Genomic DNA, 21,762 nt, shown 5'->3' with positions numbered 1-21,762 from the left:
GAGGTTGCAGTCAGCCGAGATCGCGCCATTGCACTCCAGCCTGGATGACAGAGCAAAAGTCGCCTCAAAAAAAAAAAAAAAAAAAAAAAAGGAAAGGAAAAAGAAACAGAAACGGCGTGTGGGGCAGGGGTTGGAGCGCTCTCTGAACTCAGTGTCCCCAGGTGAGGAAACTAATGACACGTGCTTGGTGCGCCGCGAGCTCAGCTCCTGGAGCTTCTGCGGCTCCTGTGGCCACAACGCCTGCAGCCTCGCGGGCAGATTCAGACCCACACTCAGCTCCAACGCTTGGGGGTTGTCTTTAAGCCCTTCTTTCCATCAGAGGCTGATGAATTCCCAACCCCGGGCCATGGGCTGAGTTCGACTCTCCGACAACTCCTCAGAGGCGCGTGTTTGGGGCCACTGGAATAAGCCCAGCACCAGCTGGGGGTGTGGACTGCCTCGGGGGCCAGGCCGACTCTCCTGGGCTGCTGCGCACGGCAAGGGCGGGGCTGGGCTGTCGGCGGTAGAAGGGGCGGGGCCGGGCGAGAAGGAGCGGGGCGGGCTGCCGTTGGGCGGGGCTGTGCGGCGGAGGGCGGGGCCGGGCTGTGGTGGGTGGGCGGGGCGCACCGGGGAAAGTTCCGGGAAGGGCGGCAGCCGGCGGGGCCCGGGCGCGGAAGTTGCCGGCGGCCGCGCGGCCTCCCGGGCAGGCCTACAGCCATGTCCCGGGACCCGGGGTCGGGCGGCTGGGAGGGGACCCCGCGCGCAGCCGCCGCGCTCTGCACCCTGTACCACGAGGCCGGACAGCGGCTGCGCCGCCTGCAGGACCAGCTGGCCGCCCGCGACGCCCTCATCACTCGCCTCCGCGCCCGCCTCGCCGCGCTGGAGGGCGACGCCGCGCCGTCCCTGGTGGACGCGCTGCTGGAGCAGGTTGCGCGCTTCCGGGAGCAGCTTCGGCGGCAGGAGGGCGGCGCCGCAGAGGCCCAGATGCGCCAGGTACCAGGGCGGGCACCAGAGGTGCTGCGGGCGCGAGAGTGCGTGTGGCGGCCGCCGGGTCCTGGGTGGGTGAGCGGGTCCCGGGTCCTGACGGGTTGAGGGAGCACCAGGTGCTGGGTGTGAGGGGCCTGGGAAGTGAGGGGGTGCCGGGTCCTGGGTGGGTCAGCGGGCCCCGGGTCTTGAGGGGTTGAGGGAGTACCGGGACCTGGGGTTGAGCGGGCCCCGGGTCCTGAAGGGTTGAGGGGCCACCAGGTCCTGGGGGATTGAGGGGGTGCTGGGTCCTGGGGTTGAGGGGGCACCAGGTCTTGGGGGTGAGGGGGCGCTGGGTCCCGGGTGGGTGAGTGGGTGCTACACCCTGCAGGTGAAACGGTCCTGGAGGGTGAGGGGGCCCTGGAGAGTGAGGCAGCCACGGTGGGTGAGGGGGCCACAGGTCTTGGTGGGGTGAGGGGGCTCTGGGTCTTGAGGGGGTTGAGGAAGTGCTGGGTCCTAGGGAGTGAGGGGTGCTGGGTCCTGGGGCAGGGAGGGGGCACTGAGTCCTGGGGTGTGTGAGGGGGCACTGGGTCCTGGGGGTGATAGGGCAACAGGTCCTGGAGGGTGAGGGGACCCTGGGTCCTAGGGGAGAGACGGGGACCAGGTTCTGCGAGGGGTAATGGGACACCACGGGCTGAGGTGTGCTGGGTCCTGGAGGGTGAAGGGGTGCCGGGTCCTGGGGGGTTTGAGGGGGGACCAGGTCCTGGTGGAGGTGAGGGAGCTCTGGGTCCTGGGAGGGGGTGAGGGCGCAAGGTTCTGAAGGGGATAAGGGAATGCTGGAAACTGGGAGGTTGGGAGGGCACTGGGTCCTGGGGGGTTGGTGAGGAGGAGGAGGCACTGGGTTCTGAGGAGGGGGGTTGGTGCAGTTCTAGGGTTCTGTGTGTGCTGTGTAGGTTCAGGTTGGTTCTTAGGGGTGTTTTGAAGTTCGTGTGTGGGAACACATTCTGAGGGGTGTGTGTGTGTAGTGTGTATGCTGTGTGTGTAGTGTGTATGTTCCGGTTGGTTCTTAGGGGTGTTTTGAGGTGTGTGTGCAGGAGACACATTCTGAGGGGTGTGTATGGTGTGTGTGTGTATGGTCTGTGTGTGTGTATGGTGTGTATATGGTCTGTGTGTGTGTATGGTGTGTGTATGGTGTGTGCGTGTAAGGGGTGTGTGTGTATGGTGTGTGTATGGTGTGTGCGTGTAAGGGGTGTGTGTGTATGGTGTGTGTATGGTGTGTGTATGGTGTGTGCGTGTAAGGGGTGTGTGTGTATGGTGTGTGTATGGTGTGTGCGTGTAAGGGGTGTGTGTGTATGGTGTGTATGTGTATGGGGTGTGTGTGTATGCGGTGTATTGTGTGTATGGTGTGTATGGTGTGTGTGTATGGTGTGTATGGTGCGTGTGTTTATGGTGTGTATGGTGTGTGTGTATGGTGTGTGTGTGTATGGTGTGCGTGTGTGTATGGTGTGTGTGTGTATAGTGTGTGGGGTGTGGTGTATGTATGGTGTGTGTATGGTGTGTATGGTGTGTGTATGGGGTGTGTGTGCTGTGTGTGTGTATGGTGTGGATGGTTGTGTGGTGTGTGGATGGTTGGTGTGTACGGTGTGTGTGTGCGTGTGTATGGTGTGTGTATGATGTGCATGTGTGTATGGTGTGTGTGTGGTGTATGGTGTGTGTGTACGGTGTGTGTGTATGGTGTGTGTATGGTGTGTACGGTGTGTGTGTGCGTGTGTATGGTGTGTGTATGGTGTGTGTGTATGGTGTGTGTGTACGGTTGTGTGTGTGTGCGTGTGTATGGTGTGCATGTGTGTATGGTGTGTATGGTGTGTGTGTGTATGGTGTGTGTGTATGGTGTGTATGGTGTGCGTGTGTGTATGGTGTGTCTGGTGTGTGTGCGTGTGTATGGTGTGTGTGTGCATGTGTATGGTGTGTATGGTGTGTGTATGGTGTGTACGGTGTGTGTGTGTGCGCGTGTGTATGGTGTGTGTATGGTGTGTGTGTGTGGTGTGTGTGGTGTATATGTGCGTGTGTATGGTGTGTATGGTGTGTGTGTATGGTGTGTGTGTGTGCATGTGTATGGTGTGTATGGTGTGTGTATGGTGTGTATGGTGTGTGTGTGTACGGTGTGTCTGTATGGTGTGTACGGTGTGTGTGTGTGCGCGTGTGTATGGTGTGTGTATGGTGTGCGTGTGTGTATGGTGTGTGTGTGGTGTGTATGGTGTGCATGTGTGTACGGTGTGTGTGCGTGTATATGGTGTGTGTGCATGTGTATGGTGTGTATGGTGTGGTGTGTGTGTATGGTGTGTGTGCGTGTGTGTGGTGTGTATGATGTGTGTATGGTGTGTGTGTGTATGGTGTGTATGGTGTGTGTGTATGGTGTGTGTATGGTGTGTGTGCGTGTATGGTGTGTGTGCGTGTATATGGTGTGTGTGGTGTGTGTGTGTATGGTGTGTACGGTGTGCGTGTGCGTGTGTATGGTGTGTATGGTGTGCGTGTGTGTATGGTGTGTGTGTATGGTGTGTGTGTGCGTGTGTATGGTGTGTGTATGGTGTTTGTGTGTGTATGGTGTGTGTGTGTATGGTGTGTGTGTGTATGGTGTGTACGGTGTGTGTGTGCGTGTGTATGGTGTGTGTGTATGGTGTGTGTGTATGGTGTGTATGGTGTGTGGTGTGTGTATGCTGTGTATGGTGTGTGTGTGGTGTGTGTATGCTGTGTATGGTGTGTGTGTGGTGTGTGTATGGTGTGTATGGTGTGTGTGTGTATGGTATGTGTGTATGGTGTGTGGTATGGTGTGTATGGTGTGTGTGTATGGTGTGTATGGTGTGTGTGTATGGTGTTTGTGTGTGTATGGTGTGTGTGTGTATGGTGTGTGTATGGGGGGTGTGTGTATGGTGTGCGTGTGTATGGTGTGTGTGTATGGTGTGTATGATTTGTGTGTATGGTTTGTGTGTCCATGTGTATGGTGTGTGTGTATGGTGTGTGTATGGTTGTGTTGTATGGTGTGTATGATGTGTGTATGATGTGTATGGTGTGTCTGTATGGTGTGGGCGTATGGTGTGTGTATGGTGTGTGTGTATGGTGTGTGGTGTATGTGTGTATGGTGTGTGTGTGTATGGTGTGTATTGTGTGTATAGTGTGTATGGTGTGTGTAGTGTGTGTATAGTGTGGTGTGTGTAGTGTGTGTATGGTGTGTATGGTGTGTGTGTATGGTGTGTGTGTGTATGGTGTGTGTGTCTGTCTGTGTGTGGTTGTGTGTTGTCTGGTGTGTCTGGTGTGTGTGTGTCGTGTGTCTGGTGTGTGTGTCTGGTGTGTGGTGTGTGTGTGTCTGTGTGTGTGTGTCTGGTGTGTCTGTGTGTGTGTGTGTGTCTGGTGTGTGTGTGTCTGGTGTGTGTGGTCTGGTGTGTGTGTGGTGTGTATGTGGTGTGTCTGGTGTGTGTGTCTGGTGTGTATGGTGGTCTGGGTGTGTCTGGTGTGTGGTGTGGTGCCTAGGTGTGTGTGTCTGTATGGTGTGTGTGTGTGCACGCGCATGTGTGTCTTGGGTCCAAGGTCAGTGTACTCATATTGTGTTCTAGAGTCCCTTACAGCCCTCACCTATACATGTGTCTTTCACTAGTGGCACTTCAACTTTATGCTGGGAGCAATGGCAAATGCAGCCCCTGTGTCTGATAATGGACACAAATCCTCGGCTGGGTGCACTGGCTCCTGCCTGTAATCCCAGCACTTTGGGAGGCCAAGGTGGGTGGATCACGAGGTTGGGAGATCGAGACCATCCTGACTAACACGGTGAAAACCCGTGTCTACTAAAAATACAAAAAAGTAGCCAGGCGTGGTGGGCGCCTGTAGTCCCAGCTACTCGGGAGATGGAGGCAGGAGAATGGTGTGAACCCGGGAGGCAGAGCTTGCAGTGAGCCGAGATTGCACTGCTGCACTCCAGCCTGGGCGACAGAGCGAGACTCCGTCTCAAAAAAATAGACACAAATCCTAACTTTCCTCTCTTTGTCCTTGTCTGTGATGTTTATGTCTGTGTTTGGTGATAAACTATAAGCACCACCACAGCAGTGTGAGTAACAGTTTTTTTGTGGAATAGTCTTTGCAAGCATCTGGAACATTTGGGTGAGCTCTGGCATCTGTGACTCCGTTTGATTCATGGCTGTCATCCTAGTTTTCCCAGGAAAGAAACTAAAGCTGCAAAGGCAGTAGCCTGCGAAAGGTAGTTTTTGTTTCCAGGGTTGGCCCCACAGCCTAATTTTAGAGAGAAAAAGAAACATGCCTTTGAAAAAAAAAATTATAAAAGCAATTTTGAATATCTGAAAAACAAAGAATAAAGTAGCCACTGTAATCCCTCAGTGCAGGGATGACTCGTGTCAATCTCTTGGCATGCCTTCTTGCTGTTTTTCCTCTGTGTACACTTGGCATGGCTGTGTTCATGCTATGTATACAGTTCCGCTTAATATTAGGTTGTCAGTATCTACATCATTTAAAATACTTTTAGCAGCCGGTGTCTCCACGACTCCACTCTCTCCCTCTTTCTGGAAGGTAGATCCCGACTCACTAGAGCAGAAGGGAAGTTTAGAGGTCCCCTGGTCTACACCAACAGGTTTTAGAGTTGTGGACACCAGGAGCCACAGATGAGTACAGACCAAGGACCCGGACGGCCACTCTGAACTCATCTCCAGAATGTTGGTGGGACAGAGGATGCAGGGACCTCACAACCAGAGCAGTATACTTGCAGTCTGGTGGCCATTGGTGTTCAGCTCACATGTGTCCCCTGTGTCCTATGTATCTGGCCACTCACCAAGCAGCTTATTGCAGCTTCCTGGTAGCCTCAGATAGAATTAGGTCTGTGGTCCCAGTATTACTGGCCCTGGTCCTGTCTTACCAACATGTGAGCATATAGGTTTTGTTTTGGGATTTTCATTTATTTATTTATTTTGAGATAGGGTCTCACTGTGCCACCCAGGCTGGAGTGCAGTGGCACAAACACGGCTCACTGCGGCCTCAACCTCCTGGGTTTACATGATCCTCCTGCCTCAGCCTCCCATATAGCTGGGACCACAGGAGTTTGCCATCACACATGGCTAATTCTGTTTATTTATTTATTTTTTTGTAGAGACGGGATGTTGCTGTGTCACTCAGGCTGGTCTAGAACTCCTTTCTTCCAGTGATCCTCCTGCCTTGACCTTCCAAAGTGCTGGGATTACAGGCATGAGCTGCCATGACCTGCATGGGATTTTTAATTATTTAAGGAACATTTTAATGATTTTTTTTTTTTTTTTTGAGACGGAGTCTCGCTCTGTCGCCCAGACTGAAGTGCAGTGGCCGGATCTTGGCTCACTGCAAGCTCTGCCTCCCGGGTTCACGCCGTTCTCCTGCCTCAGCCTCCCGAGTAACTGGGACTACAGGCGCCCGCCACCTCGCCTGGCTATTTTTTTTGTATTTTTTAGTAGAGACGGGGTTTCACCATGTTAGCCAGGATCGTCTCGATCTCCTGACCTCTTGATCTGCCCGTCTCAGCCTCCCACAGTGCTGGGATTACAGGCTTGAGCCACCGCGCCCGGCCCATTTTAATGATTTGGTTGTGTTTGTTTGTTTGTTTGTTTTAGAGACAGGGTCTTGCTCTGTGACACTGCCACCTGGGCTGGAATGCCTTGGGGCCATCATAGCTCACTGTAACCTTGAACTCCTGGGCTCAAGCAGCCCTCTCGTCACAGCCTCCCGAGTGGCGAGGACTCTAGGCGAAGAGCCCACCGCAAGGACTGTAAGCCACCACACCTGGCTACCTTTTTAAGTTGTTGTAGAGATGGGGGTCTCATTGTGTTGCCCAGGCTGGTCTCAAACTCTTGGCCTCCGGGGATCCTCCTGTCTCGGCTTTCCAAAGTGCTGGGATTATAGGCATGAGCCACTGTGCCTGGCCTTATCTGGTATCTTATGCAATTACATACTTATTGCTCATCCCAGCATTTAATCTGAGGTCAATCACAGAACCTGTGGAAGAATGGAGAGGTTTGTCACCTCCTGTAGGCCCTGGGTTCACTGAGGTGGCAGTGCAGAGTCAAAGACACAGCAGGAAGCAAGCTGTGGCTAGGTTGCCCTCATCTATGGCTGTGTTAGTGAGCCCATTAGGAGCAGGAACCCTGGACCAATAGGGACTGAGGGCTCCTAGAGAGAGCGCTGAGGCTCAGGGAGTGGAGCAGCTGACCAGTGCATCTGTGATCAAGCTGTGGTCAGTGTGTGATGGGGCAAGATCAGGCCAGAGAATTGTGATCTTCACTGCAGCCACAGCTGGACTTAAGACCTTACCTCATCTGTAACACAAGGCCTGAGTGGACAGCTTTGCAAAGCTCCTCCGGTTAATACTTTCTGGAATAATGGCACCAATTCATTATGCAACCTGTTACTGTGCAAGCCCGTCCTGTCACCACTCTAGGGACCCGCTTCGTAGGCTTTGCCTGGTCCTGGCATATCAGCCCCCTTTCCCTTCCAGCTTAGCTTAGCTTTGCTCTGCTTGCTTTCTTGGCTCTTTCTTTCTTTTCTTTTCTCTTCTCTTCTTTTCTTTTTTTTTTTTTTGAGACGGAGTCTCGCTCTGCCACCCAGGCTGGAGTGCAGTGGCCGGATCTCAGCTCACTGCAAGCTCCGCCTCCCGGGTTTACGCCATTCTCCTGCCTCAGCCTCCCGAGTAGCTGGGACTACAGGCACCCGCCACCTCACCCGGCTAGTTTTTTGTATTTTTTAGTAGAGACGGGGTTTCACCGTGTTAGCCAGGATGGTCTCGATCTCCTGACCTTGTGATCCTCCCGTCTCGGCCTCCCAAAGTGCTGGGATTACAGGCTTGAGCCACTGCGCCCGGCTCTTCTCTTCTTTTCTTTCTTTCCTTCCTTGTTCCTTTTTTTTTTTTTTTTTAAACTGAGTCTTGCTTTGTCACCAGGCTGGAGTACAGTGGCACGATCTCGGCTCACTGCAACCCCCACCTCCCGGGTTCAAGCGATTCTCCTGCCTCAGCCTCCTGGGTAGCTGGGATTACAGGCGCCCACCACCACGCTTGGCTAATTTTTTGTGTCTTTAGTAGAGACGGAGTTTCAACATGTTGGCCAGGCTGGTCTTAAACTCCTGACCTTGTGATCTACTCACCTCAGCCTCCCAAAGTGCTGGGATTACAGGTGTGAGCCACCGCACCCAGCCCCTTCCTTGTTTCTTTCTTCCTTTCTTTTCTTTTCTCCTCCCCCTCCCTTCCCCTCCCCTCTTTTTGACAGGGTCACTCCGTTGCCCAGGCTGGAGTGCAGTGGCATGATCATAGCTCACTGCAGCCTTGACCTCCCAGGATTAAGTGATCCTCCTGCCTCAGCCTCCCGAGTAGCTGGGATCCCAGGTGCCCGCCACCCTGCCTGGCTAATGTTTTTTGTATTTTTTGTAGAGATGGGGTTTTGCCATGTTGCCCAGGCTAGTCCCAATCCTTGGGCTCAAGTGATCCTCCCATCTTGGCCTCCCAAAGTACTGGGATTACAGGCTTTGGGAGAGTACACTTCTGTTGTTTAAGACACCAAGTTTGAGGCCAGGCGCGGTGGCTCAAGCCTGTAATCCCAGCACTTTGGGAGGCCGAGACGGGTGGATCACGAGGTCAGGAGATCGAGACCATCCTGGCTGACACCGTGAAACCCCGTCTCTACTAAAAAATACAAAAAACTAGCTGGGCGAGGTGGCGGGCGCCTATAGTCCCAGCTACTCAGGAGGCTGAGGCAGGAGAATGGCGTAAACCCGGAAGGCAGAGCTTGCAGTGAGCTGAGATCCGGCCACTGCACTCCAGCCTGGGCGATAGAGCGAGACTCTGTCTCAAAAAAAAAAAAAAAAAAAAAACCAAGTTTGTGGTACTTTGTTTGTGGTACTTTGTTACAGCAGCCCTGTAAGCCAAGAGGCCACTGTGCCTCTTATTTTTTTAATTTTTTTTTGGAGACTGAGTCTGGCTCTGTCGCCCAGGCTGGAGTGCAGTGGCGCGATCTCGGCTCACTGCAAGCTCCACCTCCCGGGTTCACACCATTCTCCTGCTCAGGCTCCTGAGTAGCTGGGACTACAGGCGCCCGCCACCGCGCCTGGCTAATTTTTCTATTTTTAGTAGAGATGGGGTTTCACCGTGTTAGCCAGGATGGTCTCAATCTCCTGACCTCGTGATCCGCCTGCCTCATCCTCCCAAAGTGCTGGGATTACAGGCGTGAGCCACCACGCCTGGCCTGTGCCTCTTATTTTTAAGGTCAATCCACAAGACTATGAATAGAGCTGTTGACACTTTTGTTCTGAGCGTGGAGCGTGGGGTTGTGGGTCCCAGCGACAGGCTTTCCTGAGAGATGACTGCCCCGTCGCTGACTAGTCCATGTGCTGTGCCGTGTGTGTAGAGCCACATCTCCAGCACATACCTTGCTTTCTGGCCACAGTGGTCGAGGTGCTGTTGTGTCCTAAGAACTGTTACTAACTGGACAAGGCACTCAGACAGGTAAACCAGCGCACATCTCTGCAACTTTAGAGCCAGGGACAAATGCCAGAACCCCGGGGGCTGGAGGGGTCTTGGGTCCCTACATGCTGCTAAGGGGAGGATATGTGGGGCAGCCGTTTGCAGGGCTGGTCTGCCCCCATGGGTTGAGCATAGAGCCTGGGTCCTGATCTGTCTCCATATGGCCCAGTCATATTCCCATTTACTGGGCATCTGTGTGGGGCTGGGCTCAGTGTTGAGTACTAAGGTGTGGAGGTGAGAGAGAGAGCCGTCAGGATCTCTGGGCTGTGGGCGTGCTGCCCTCCTGTTGGTGGGGTCGTTTGCTTCTCCTGCTGTCAGCATTTGACCAGTGTAGGAAGGAGGCTCCGAAATCAGATTTTACCTGGGCACAGTGACTCCTGCTGAGGCAGGGGGAGGATTGCTTGAGGCCAGGAGTTCAAGACCAGCCTAGGCAACATAGCAACACCCTGTCTGTATTAAAAAAAACAAAAACAGAAACAGAAGTCGGGTTTTGCCTCAAGTCTTTTATCCCTGAAGAGGGTCTCACTGTCACCCAGGCTAAAGTGCAGTAACACCATCACTGCCCACTGCAGCCTTGACCTCGAGCCCGTGGTCCCAGCTATTCGGGAGGCTGAGATGGGAGAATCACTTGGGTCCAGGAGTTCAAGGCTTTGGTGAGCTTTGATTTACTCTACTGCAGCCTTGGTGTCAGAGCGAGACCCTGTCTCAAAAAAAAAAAAAAAAAAAAAAAAAGAATAATTAGGGTTCTTGCAGTAATAGGGCTTAGTATTTTGTTCCATTGTGATGAGAACATTCTAGGTTCCTGGTCTCTGTCCCTTCTCACCTCAAGTACTAGAGACAGAGGCTGGACCCTTCTCCTGCCGCTTCTGGGGGAAGCTTGGGCTCCTCCCTGACTTTTCTGAAACTGTTTCTTCACTTGTGGGATGGACTAGTTGTGCCTGCTTCACCTCCTTCATGTAATGTACTGTTTATTTTGGAGGAGTCTTTGAAAATGGAAAAGCACAAATTTAAGGCCAGGTATTAAAAAATTGTCAGGTCAGATGTGGTGGCTCTTGCTTGTTATCCCAGCACTTTGGGAAGCTGAGGCAGGCAGATCACTCAAGTCCAGGACCAGCCTGGGCAACATGGTGAAACCTTGTCTCTACAAAAAATACAGAAATTAGCTAGGTACAGTGGCCTGCACTTGTAGTCCAACTCATTAGGGTGCTGAGGCAAGGGGATCACTTGAACTTGGGAGGTCGAGGCTGTAGTGAACCATGATGGCACCACTGTACTCCAGCCTGGGTGACAGGGCAAGACCCTGTCTCAAGAAAAAATTGTCATTTTAAGAACCTTTTTCAGTTCTTTAAGAAGTAACTGGGGTTGGGTGTGTTAATTTCCTAGAGCTGCTGTAACAAAGTAACACAAACCGGGGCTGCGAGCAACAGCAATTTAATCTTTCACAGTTCTAGAGGCCGGAAGCGGGAAACCAAGGCATAGGCTGTCTCTGAAGGTTCTAGGGAAGAACGCGCTTCCTCGCCTCTTCAGCTTCCTGTGGGGGCCGCCAATCATTGGTGTTCCTTGGCCTTTATCCACAAGATGTCACTCATATCTTTGTTGTCACATGGCCTCCTTCTCTCTGTGTGTCTGTCCAGACTTCTGTTTTCTTCTTGGGACACCAGTCCCGTCCTGATCCAGTTTGTCCCCACCTTAACTAATTACATCTGCAAAGACCCTATCTCTAAATAAGGTTTCATTCCCAGATACTGGGGAATGGGGGATTTGGTTGTGGACATCTTTTGGGGGTTACCCACTACAGTGGAGTTTCTACCTTTCCTATCAAAAAAGTGCTTGGAATTGCCACTTTGATAATTTGATGAAAACTGGGTGTGGTGGCTTGAGCCTGTAGTCCCAGCTATTCAGGAGGCTGGGGTGGGGGGATTTGCCTGAGCCTAGGAGTTGAAGACCAGCTTGGGCTATATATAGCGAGACCCTCATTTCAAAACAACATCTTGATATGAAATCTAAAATGATGTGCTTGCTTGTGAAAACAGAATTTGGCGGGGTGCGGTGGCCCACACTGTCATCCCAGCCCTTTGGGAAGCCAAGGCAGCTGAATCGCTCGAGCCCAGGAGTTCAAGACCAGCCTGAGCATCACAGCAAAACCCTGTCTCTACAAAATACAAAAACGTTAGCCAGGCACAGTGGCACGTACCTATAGTCCCAGCTACTCAGGTTAGGATGGAGAATCACTTGGGCCTGGGGAGGCCGAGGCTGCAGGGAGCCATGATTGTGCCACTGCAGTCTAGCCTGGGTGACAGTGAGACCCTGCCTCAAAAAAAAAAAGGGCTGGGTATGGTGGCTCACGCCTATAATCCCAGTACTTTGGGAGGTCAAGGTGGGCAGATCACCTGAGGTCAGGAATTCGAGACTAGCCTGGCCAACATGGTGAAACCTTGTCTCTACTAAAAATACAAAAATTGGGCCGGGCGCGGTGGCTCACGCCTGTAATCCCAGCACTTTGGGAGGCCAAGGTGGGTCGATCACAAGGTCAGGAGATCGAGACCATCCTGGCTAACACAGTAAAACCCCGTCTCTACTAAAAATACAAAAAATTAGCTGGGCATGGTGGCAGGCACCTGTAGTCCCAGCTACTTGGGAGACTGAGGCAGGAGACAGGCGTGAACCTGGGAGGCAGAGCTTGCAGTGAAACCAAGATCACGCCACTGCACTCCAGCCTGGGTGAGAGCGAGACTCCGTCTCAAAAAAAAAAACAAAAACAAAAATTAGCTGGGTGTGGTGGTGGGCGCCTATAATTCCAGCTACTGTGGAGGCTGAGGCAGGAGAATCGCTTGAACCTGGGAGGTGGAGGTTGCAGTGAGCCGAGATCATGTCGCTGCACTCCAGCCTGAGCAACAGAGCGAGACTGTCTCAAAAAAAAAAAAAAAAAATTTTAAGATGAAGTTTCAGAACAGAACATTGTAGGCCGAAAAACTCCAGAGTTAATAGTTCAAATGCCCGACTTCTGAGTGAGTAATTGTTAGTTCAGATGCCTGACTTCGGAGTGAGTGTGTTTGTGTCTGCTGTTGGGGCATCCATGCCAGGCCTCCTTTTGCTTTCTGAACATTTGCTCTCGACACTGCTGCTTTTAATTCAGTCAACTGTGCTTTTAAATCTTCCACTTAGGAAATTGAGAGGCTGACTGAGCGACTAGAAGAAAAAGAGAGGGAGATGCAGCAGCTACTGAGCCAGCCCCAGCACGAGCGAGAGAAGGAAGTCGTCCTGCTACGGAGGAGCATGGCGGAAGGGGAGCGCGCCCGGGCCGCCAGTGATGTCCTGTGCCGCTCCTTGGCCAATGAGACCCATCAGCTACGGAGGACGCTGACCGCCACTGCCCACATGTGTCAGCATCTGGCCAAGTGTCTGGATGAACGACAGCATGCACACAGGAATGTGGGGGAGGGAAGTCCTGACCAGGTAGGCCACAATGTAAGCAGACTGTGCTGAAGAACCCTGTGTGCTGGGAGCATTGCCTGCAGGCCCCAATCACAGAGGCCGGGGTTGTCCCAGAACCCACTCTGTTCTCAGCAGCCAGAGTCTGCTGACGAGACAAAGCTCGCTCATCCAAGGGTTTATTTTATTTTATTTTATTTTATTTTTTTTTATTTTTTTTTTTTTTGAGACGGAGTCTCGCTCTGTCGCCCGGGCTGGAGTGCAGTGGCCGGATCTCAGCTCACTGCAAGCTCCGCCTCCCAGGTTTACGCCATTCTCCTGCCTCAGCCTCCCGAGTAGCTGGGACTACAGGCGCCCGCCACCTCACCCGGCTAGTTTTTTGTATTTTTTAGTAGAGACGGGGTTTCACCATGTTAGCCAGGATGGTCTCGATCTTCTGACCTCGTGATCCGCCCGTCTCGGCCTCCCAAAGCGCTGGGATTACAGGCTTGAGCCACCGCGCCCGGCCCCAAGGGTTTATTTTAAAATGATGGAACATGCACCATGTAATAGGAAAGCAGGCAGCCACCGCACTGCCCAGCACCAGGCCTGTAGCTGACCCTGCTCCCAGGTGGGAGGTGGCACTTGGCTTTCATCTGCCTCAGCTGAGGATGAGGAGGAAGACATGAGGGTGGCAGAGCTGCCTGGAGGAAGTACAGTCACATCCTCCTCATCTGAGGAAACTGAAGCAGAGCCGGGTGGTACTGCTGGGGACAGGGAGTGCCTCCAGTTCCACACCCAGAACTCCTGGAAGGACCGTGAGTGCTCGCCTTCTGCAGGCTCAGTGTGTCTGAGTGGATCCAGGCACAGCTGGATCCACCATCTCCAAAGCTGGCGTTAGGCATGTCCTTGCCAGCAGCACGGCCTCCCACAAGCTTGGAGACCTGGCTCAGGGCCACAGCCTCATCATCAAAGCAAGGGCCAGGGGACAGCAGCACCAGGTGACAGTGAGGGCCAAAGAAGGGTTCATTGGACCTCCAGGATAGGCTGGATCTGGGCTGTAGCTCCCTGTGGGGTCCAGTGGGAGAGAGAGGGACTGTGGGAGTTTCAGCATCAGGAGAAACCAGGAGGCTCCTAGGCAGAAGAGTAGGGAGTAGCGGGCCAAGGCATGTGTGTGCCAGGTGCTGTGGCCACTGTGAGCCAGGCACCTTCCATCTCGCTGGTGCCCGTGGTGTCTGTGTGTGGCAGGCGGGGACATGGAGGCACTCTGTGCACATCTCATCCAGGCTGAGGCCCCACCTCACTCGCACTGCCGGGCACAGGGCCTCTTGCTCGGGTCCTTTCTAGGCGGTTCTCTGAGGCACCACCAAGGTTCATGCAGAAACACACAGGCTTGCCGGGCGCGGTGGCTCACGCCTGTAATCCCAGCACTTTGGGAGGCCGAGACGGGCGGATCACGAGGTCAGGAGATCAAGACCATCCTGGCTAACACAGTGAAACTCTGTCTCTATTAAAAAATACAAAAAACTAGCCGGGCGAGGTGGCGGGCGCCTGTAGTCCCAGCTACTCGGGAGGCTGAGGCAGGAGAATGGCATGAACCCGAGAGGAGGAGCTTGCAGTGAGCTGAGATCCAGCCACTGCACTCCAGCCTGGGGACAGAGCAAGACTCCGTCTAAAAAAAAAAAAAAAAAAAAGAATCACACAGGCTGGGATGTTCTGCGGCAGACAGTACATTCTGCACCCGTCGGCAGCCTCACCAAGGCGCCCACTGGGGAGAAGCTTGGTCTGAGAACTGCCCACCTCAGCTGGGTGGATTCCAGGCGGGGAACCTCAGAGAGACACAGCTGCATTCAGAAACCAAAGGAAAAGTGCTGTCTGGGCGGAGGCCGGGTATTCTGGTCTGATTTTGAGTCAGCGTGTCATTTCCCGCTGGGGATTTGAAAGGAGCCACACACAGTGTTGAGCCTGAGGCGGGGGTGGGGCCAGTGGCAGCGTAGGCCCTCATCACAGTCTCTAAATAAGTGTCACTTCTCAGCCCTGAACTCAGCTGAGTCACCCGGGGCTTCCCAGTGTAGGCTGCGTTAGGACATGCACTTCCTTTGTCACTCGGGGGGAATTCTCAAAAATTATGTCACTGATATACAGTCAGAATTCTAGAGTACACACGAGTTTCATGAGACTTTTCATTCAGGTCTGTAGTTGTTAGTGGGGGTTGGTTTGGGCTGTGGCTTCCATGACTCCTGACCCTGCGTGGGGCAGAGGTTAGATTGCTGTGTCCAGAATCACCTGGTTGAACCCGATTGTCTGCAGACAGGACAGTGTCATGGGCTCCAAAGGAGGTAAGCAGGGTGCGTGGCCAGGCCCACCCTGGGCAGCTGGGAGCCCCCTCGCTGGAGATCTCTGGTTTACAATGGGATTCGGCTTCCTGCCCTCCCTGCTGTCTGTGATAATGGCAAACCTCTGGCAAAGAGAAGACTTGATCATGTCTGGTGTGCCAATCCCTGTAGACATTATGACTTGAGAATATTTACATTCCAAATATTTAAAAGACAAACAGCTCAAACTGGTAGGTAGGATGGGATAAGGACGGTGTCAAAGGTGATGTGGCCTGAAGACCGTCCGTCCGGGCTCTGGCCTGGGCCTGGTAGGGGTGGGCCTGGGCAGGAAGAAGGTGGTCGCTTGTCCCTGCTTTGCTTCTCTGCCAAGTGAATGATCACTACCCGCTGCCTTGGGGGATGCAGTGATCATCTGTGGCCTCAGCCTCTGGGTCTAGCTTTCTCCCCTCTTGCTGTATGTAACAGATTGTCTTCTCTCTGTCCCTTCCTCATGCAGTCAGAACATACAGGTGGGCACACCTCTGTCCAGAGTGTTATTGAGAAGTTGCAGGAAGAAAATCGACTGTTAAAACAGAAGGTGACTCACGTGAGTGTCTTCCACATTTTGGTTGAGAACACGCAGCTTACAAACTGTCAGTGAGGGTTCTCTCCTCGGCCGAGGCCCAGAGGTTGCCCCCGCCCTCTGGCCACTGTGACTTGATACAGTACCTAGAGACTGGACTTTTTTGCTTAAAACGAGATACAGGATATGTCCTGTCCATCTCCATCCCCTAAAATTAATCCACAGGTCAGTAAAGGAGATGCAAGAATTAGCAGCAGGAGGTACATTTTCTTTTCTTTTTTTTTTTTTTTTTTGAGACAGAGTCTTGCTCTGTCGCCCAGGCTGGAGTGCAGTGGCCGGATCTCAGCTCACTTGCAAGCTCCGCCTCCCGGGTTTATGCTGTTCTCCTGCCTCAGCCTCCCGAGTAGCTGGGACTACAGGCGCCCGCCACCTCGCCCAGCTAGTTCTTTGTATTTTTTTTAGTAGAGACGGGGTTTCACCATGTTAGCCAGGATGGTCTCGATCTCCTGACCTCGTGATTCGCCCGTCTCGGCCTCCCAAAGTGCTGGGATTACAGGCTTGAGCCACCGCGCCCGGCCAGGAGGTACATTTTCTAAGACAGAAAAGCTGCACCGAGTGCACCTCTGTTTCTGCTGGTGGCGTCCGGGTGTCATCACGGTGCCTTAGGATTCTCTCGTGGGCCTAGTGCCTGCTCTCTACAGGACAGGGAGGGGCAGCTTCCATTTAAGAGGAAACGCTCTGCTGGGCGCGGTGGCTCAAGCCTGTAATCCCAGCACTTTGGGAGGCCGAGACGGGCAGATCACGAGGTCAGGAGATCGAGACCATCCTGGCTAATGTGGTGAAACCCCCGTCTCTACTAAAAAAAATACAAAAAACTAGCTGGGCGAGGTGGCGGGCGCCTGTAGTCCCAGCTACTCGGGAGGCTGAGGCAGGAGAATGGCGTGAACCCGGGCGGTGGAGCTTGCAGTGAGCTGAGATCCGGCCACTGCACTCCAGCCCGGGCGACAGGGGGAGACTCCGTCTCAAAAAAAAAAAAAAAAAAAAAAAGAGGAAACACTCACTCAGCAAATCACTGCTGATGAATGGTTCCCCCTGGGTGTGGCTTGAGCAGCTCTGTCCGCTGCCTTCGCCATGAGCTTTCCGGCTCCACCTCCTCAGGTTGAAGACCTCAATGCCAAGTGGCAGCGCTACGACGCCAGCAGGGACGAATATGTGAGGGGGCTCCATGCGCAGCTCAGGGGGCTGCAGATCCCACATGAGCCCGAGCTGATGAGGAAGGAGATCTCCCGGCTCAACAGACAGTTGGAAGAGAAAATAAACGACTGTGCAGAAGTGAAGCAGGAGCTGGCGGCCTCCAGGACGGCCCGGGACGCTGCACTGGAGCGGGTGCAGATGCTGGAACAGCAGGTGTCTGTCCCTCGGGCTCTGGATGGCACCGACCAGATGGCTGCTGGCTGGTGGTGGCCGAAATCATGGGACAGGCTGGGCTGAAGGCTTGGTGGCACTGAGTGGGCAGTGGTCATGGTGGGGGTGGGAGAAGCCTGGGGGGCACTTTCTCTTTCCTTGAACAGAAATGTGTGTCTCGCCTCTTCAGATTCTCGCTTACAAGGATGACTTCATGTCAGAAAGGGCCGATCGGGAACGGGCTCAAAGTAGGATTCAAGAACTGGAGGAAAAGGTCACCTCTTTGCTGCACCAGGTGTCCTGGAGACAGGTAGAGTATGAACGTGTTTTTCTTCCTGCTTAGGTTTAGTGTTTTTGTTTTTCTTCTCATGAGTTTAGAGCCTTTCTGTGTCTGCCAAGGCCCTGATTTGCTGGTGATGAGGGTTGTGGTGGGCCCCTCCCTGCTCTGGGGAGAGCCACCTGGCCTAGTACCTGGGCGTGGTCATGGAAAGCTTCCCTGTTGTACTGTTTAGTTATGGAGGAGGCTGGCATGGTGGCCTGAGGACAGGTGGCTGTCCTCAGGGCCCGTCCATCACTGCCATGCAGTCAGAGGGCATGTCTCGGGCCTCTAAGCGTGAGCTCCATACATGTCCTGACCTGTCTGTGAGGCGGGAACCCTGCTTACCCTCTCACATAGATATGAGGGCCCTGGGTGTCCACTAACATCCCCCAGCTCAGCCTGGCACGTGGAGCTGGACCTTGCAGGCCAGGGGCCCCTCACTCCACCCCTGGGCTCAGTGCTCTTCCTACCATGGGTACCTTGAGGGAGGCCTGGCGTGAATGGGAACCGGTGAGGTTCTTCAGTGTATGACCCATGGCCTCTTCCTTCTCCTCACTGACGTGCTTTGCAAAACTCCAGGAGAAATGCCGGGCGCGGTGGCTCAAGCCTGTAATCCCAGCACTTTGGGAGGCCGAGGCGGGCGGATCACGAGGTCAGGAGATCAAGACCATCCTGGCTAACACGGTGAAACCCCGTCTCTACTAAAAATACAAAAAATTAGCTGGGCGTGGTGGCGGGCGCCTGTAGTCCCAGCTACTTGGGAAGCTGAGGCAGGAGAATAGTGTGAATCTGGGAGGCGGAGCTTGCAGTGAGCCAAGATCGTTCCACTGCACTCCAGCCTGGGCAACAGAGCCAGACTCGGTCTCAAAAAAAAAAAAAAAATCCAGGAGAAGTTTGTTTATTTAGCTCCTCATCAAGTATCTGACACACTTTTGGCCCTGGGAATGGCCCTGGGCCCCACTCAAAGAGCTTCCTCTCCTGGCATAGACTGAACAGTAGTGATACCTCCTGAGAAACGATGCACCCCGGGCTGGAGCTGGGATGCCAAGCTGAGCTGCCTCGTGTTTCAGGGTGTGAACAGGGACCCTGGGGCCGTGAGGCCACCCCCACTGCCCTGCTCCAAGCAGCCACTGGGCCTCTGTGGCTTCTGCTTCTCCTCTGCTTGAAGGGCACAGGAGAGTCAATGGTGGACACCTTTCTAACACACCCTTGGACTAAGTCTGCAGCAGAGGGCTAGACACAGGCAGCTGTTTGTACCTGTGCATGAGGGAGGAGGAACCTGGTGGGGCACTGTGTCTTCCTCCGTTAAGTTCACAGGCTGACAAGGAGGCACTGGAGGCTTCACCAGCCACAGCAGGCCCTGCCTCAAGCCCCTGCCCAGCCCCCGCAGCCTTCTTGGCATCACAGAATGGAATGTGTATGGGCAGCTCCCCATCCCCCAATTTCAGATTCTCCTAAGTCCCTGGCACAGGGATTCTTCAGCATGTCCCCTAGGCAGGAATGGGAACATCTTGCAACAGACCTACCTGTGGGTTTTCCTGGGATTTGGTTTTGCCTGTGGGTTTTCTGGCCTTCACGAATTCAAGGAAGCATGTGATTTGGATTGAAGGATCACTGTTGGTACAATCATGAGGATGGTCTCAGGCCACCTCTCAAAGATTTCGGACCTGAGGAACTGGCTCCAGACTTGCAGGCCCAGATTCTTACCCCTGAGGGTCAAGTTTCTGGTGGGGCCTGCAGACTTTGTACTAAGTGGCCTTTGTGTCCCTTTCAACAGTAGCCTGTGGCCCCTCGAGGGTTGCTCAGTCCCTGGGTGGCACAGCCAGGGACAGTGGTGCTGAAGGCTTGGGTGATAAGCTGTAGTCCCACTGGGGAAAGTCCACATTCAGACAGGAAGTGGAAGCAGCAAGGCCTACTGGAATGAAGTTCACAGACAAGCAGTGAGGGCCGTAGGCTGTGGTGCTTCAGGACGGATGTTGGGAGAACGCATGCCAGGCCGTGCCAAGTGGTTGGTGGGGCCAAGCCAGGGATACCTCTTGCTGCTACTGAAGGACCTCCTGAGCCCCAGAGTGCTGAGCACCCCCAAGCCCCACAGAGGAGGTGCAGAGTAGGGTTTGGACTGAGTTTTCCCAGCTCCCCACCAGAGGCTCTGCCACCTCCACTCTGCAGTGGTGTGTGGGCTACATCATCAGGGCCAGCTTATCAGTCGGGTCTCCTAGGGCCGATGGGTCCGGCTGAACAGGACTTCCACCAAGGGGTTGGGGAGTGGACCACGCTAGGGCCTATTTCTTCATGAGCGCATGAGGGAGCGTGGGTGCGATCGCCTCAGTCATTCACTGAGCACCCCCTTGTCTGGGCTCTGGGGCACAGCAGGAAGCAAAGTGAGGGACTGAGGTTCCGCTCAGGGATAGATGAAGTACCTCTAGTTGCTGGAACCTGAGACCAGACTTTGACCTTCAGCACAGCCCATGTAAATAGACCTTTGCCTTTTCTCCAGGATTCTCAGGAGCCAGACGCCTGCCGGATCCATGTTGGGAGCAAAGCTGCCAAGTACTTGGCCACCGATGCATTGGAGCTTATGGTGCCTGGTGGCTGGAGGCCTGGGACTGGGGCCCAGCAGTTGGAACGCCCTGCAGAGGGCGGGCATCCTGGCATGGCCCAGAGAGGCCAGGGGGACCTTCAGTGCCCTCACTGCCTGGAGTGCTTCAGTGACGAGCAAGGTGAAGAGCTGCTCAGGCATGTGGCTGAGTGCTGCCAGTGACTGAGACTCACCCGTGCCCTTACGGCCCCCTGGCCCGGCGCAGCTGCCCTCAGGGACAGGGTGGGTACTCTCAGATGCCATGGGTTGAGCTCTCCTGAGATCCAAGGCCCCTAAATAGGTGCGGGGCACTGTGATCACTCCCTTGGTGCCCCTTTGGCTATGGAACAGGCTGGGTCACAGGGAACTGCCAGTGAGGCTGGAGGCTGGAGGTGGAGATGGGGTTAAGAACATCTGGCAGAGGAAGGTCCTGGTCTGTGTCTCCATCAGGCTGAAGCCAGAGCAATCTGGTGCTAGCGTACCAGCCCCTCCCCTAGCCTGCACCTGGGCATGCCGCAGCTTGCCAGAAAGGGGTGGCTGCCTATGGGGGGGTCACTTGTATGGTCCCTAGGGTGGAAGCCCCATCCTGTTATGTAGAATAAGGTGTCTCCTCTCTGCCTTGAACCAGGAGGTTTGTCAAATGAAGTATTGCGGCTGTGCATCACACTAGGGGGGCCGCCCCCGCCATTGCAGAGCCGCATGTCTGCCCTGAGAAACTGCATCGCAGTAGCACTGTCATCTGTCTGGAAGTTAAAGCACACTTACTCTATCCACCTATTTTTATAATAAACGTTCTTGCTACTGTGACTGCTCTGAGAATGTGTGTTGGAAGCTGGGGTGCAGTATTGACAGCAGCTGGCATGGGAAAATGCTCCTGCTGTTGCCTTCTGCCAAGTCACCAAGACAAGGGGGTTACTGGGAGCCTGGCTGTGTTAGGGTTCGCTAGAGGGACAGAACTAATGGAATAGATACATAAAGGGGAGTGTGTTAAGTATCGACTCACATGATCACAGGTTCCCACAATAGGCTGAGGAACAAGGCGAGCCAGTCCGAGTTCTGAAACTGAAGAACGTGCAGTCCCATGTTCAAGGGCAAGATGTAGGCTGGGAGGCCAGGCCAGTCTCTCCTTTCACGTTTTTCTGCCTGCTTATATTCTAGCAGCACTAGCAGCTGATTAGATGGTGCCCACCCACACTGAAGGTGGGTCTGCCTTTCCCAGCCCAGTGACTCAAATGTGAATCTCCTTGGCAACACCCCACAGACACACCCAGGATCAATACTTCGTATCCTTCAGTCCAAAAGTTGACACTCAGTATTAACCATCACGAGTCCACCCCTTGTCAACTTGAACCCATACGTATTCCTGAGATAATAATCTTCAAATAAAGACAAAAAGTCACAATTACACCTAACATAATACAACGATCCTTCATACAACCGGAAATGCACCAATCCCCAACCCAAATACTATTACATAAAGGTACCAATAAACGGAGTTTCACTCGTTCCCCAGGCTGGAGTGCAGTGGTGTGATCTCAGCTCGGCTCACTGCAAACTCCGCCTCCCGGGTTCAAGCGATTCTCCCACTTCAGGCTCCCGATTAGCTGGGATGACAGGTGCCCACCACCGTGCTGGGCTAATTTTTATATTTTTGGTAGAGATGGGGTATCA

At 53.9% G+C, this 21,762-nt stretch overlaps 1 protein-coding gene across 2 annotated transcripts; it reads left to right on the top strand.

Moving 5' to 3' along the window:
- The first annotated feature begins 614 nt into the window (after positions 1-614).
- On the top strand, positions 615-20,898 carry TNIP2 (TNFAIP3 interacting protein 2). Of its 2 annotated transcripts, none has more exons than XM_030919946.1 (6): positions 615-972; positions 12,647-12,937; positions 15,725-15,814; positions 16,949-17,197; positions 17,385-17,504; positions 20,011-20,898. In XM_030919946.1, exons 1-6 carry the CDS (start codon positions 697-699, stop codon positions 20,272-20,274), a joined length of 1,290 nt encoding a protein of 429 aa, XP_030775806.1. In that variant the 5' UTR covers positions 615-696; the 3' UTR covers positions 20,275-20,898. The 2 variants fall into 2 exon arrangements, with proteins under 2 accessions (XP_030775806.1, XP_030775800.1); XM_030919940.1 differs by having other exon boundaries at positions 617-972; positions 12,647-12,949.
- Positions 20,899-21,762: the final 864 nt, after the last annotated feature.

The sequence above is a fragment of the Rhinopithecus roxellana genome, chromosome 2 (genome assembly GCF_007565055.1).
Source record: "Rhinopithecus roxellana isolate Shanxi Qingling chromosome 2, ASM756505v1, whole genome shotgun sequence".
In the NCBI taxonomy this organism is placed as follows: Eukaryota; Metazoa; Chordata; class Mammalia; order Primates; family Cercopithecidae; genus Rhinopithecus; species Rhinopithecus roxellana.
Note: the sequence above shows the minus strand (reverse complement) of the source record. Positions and strands in the feature narration are given on the sequence as shown.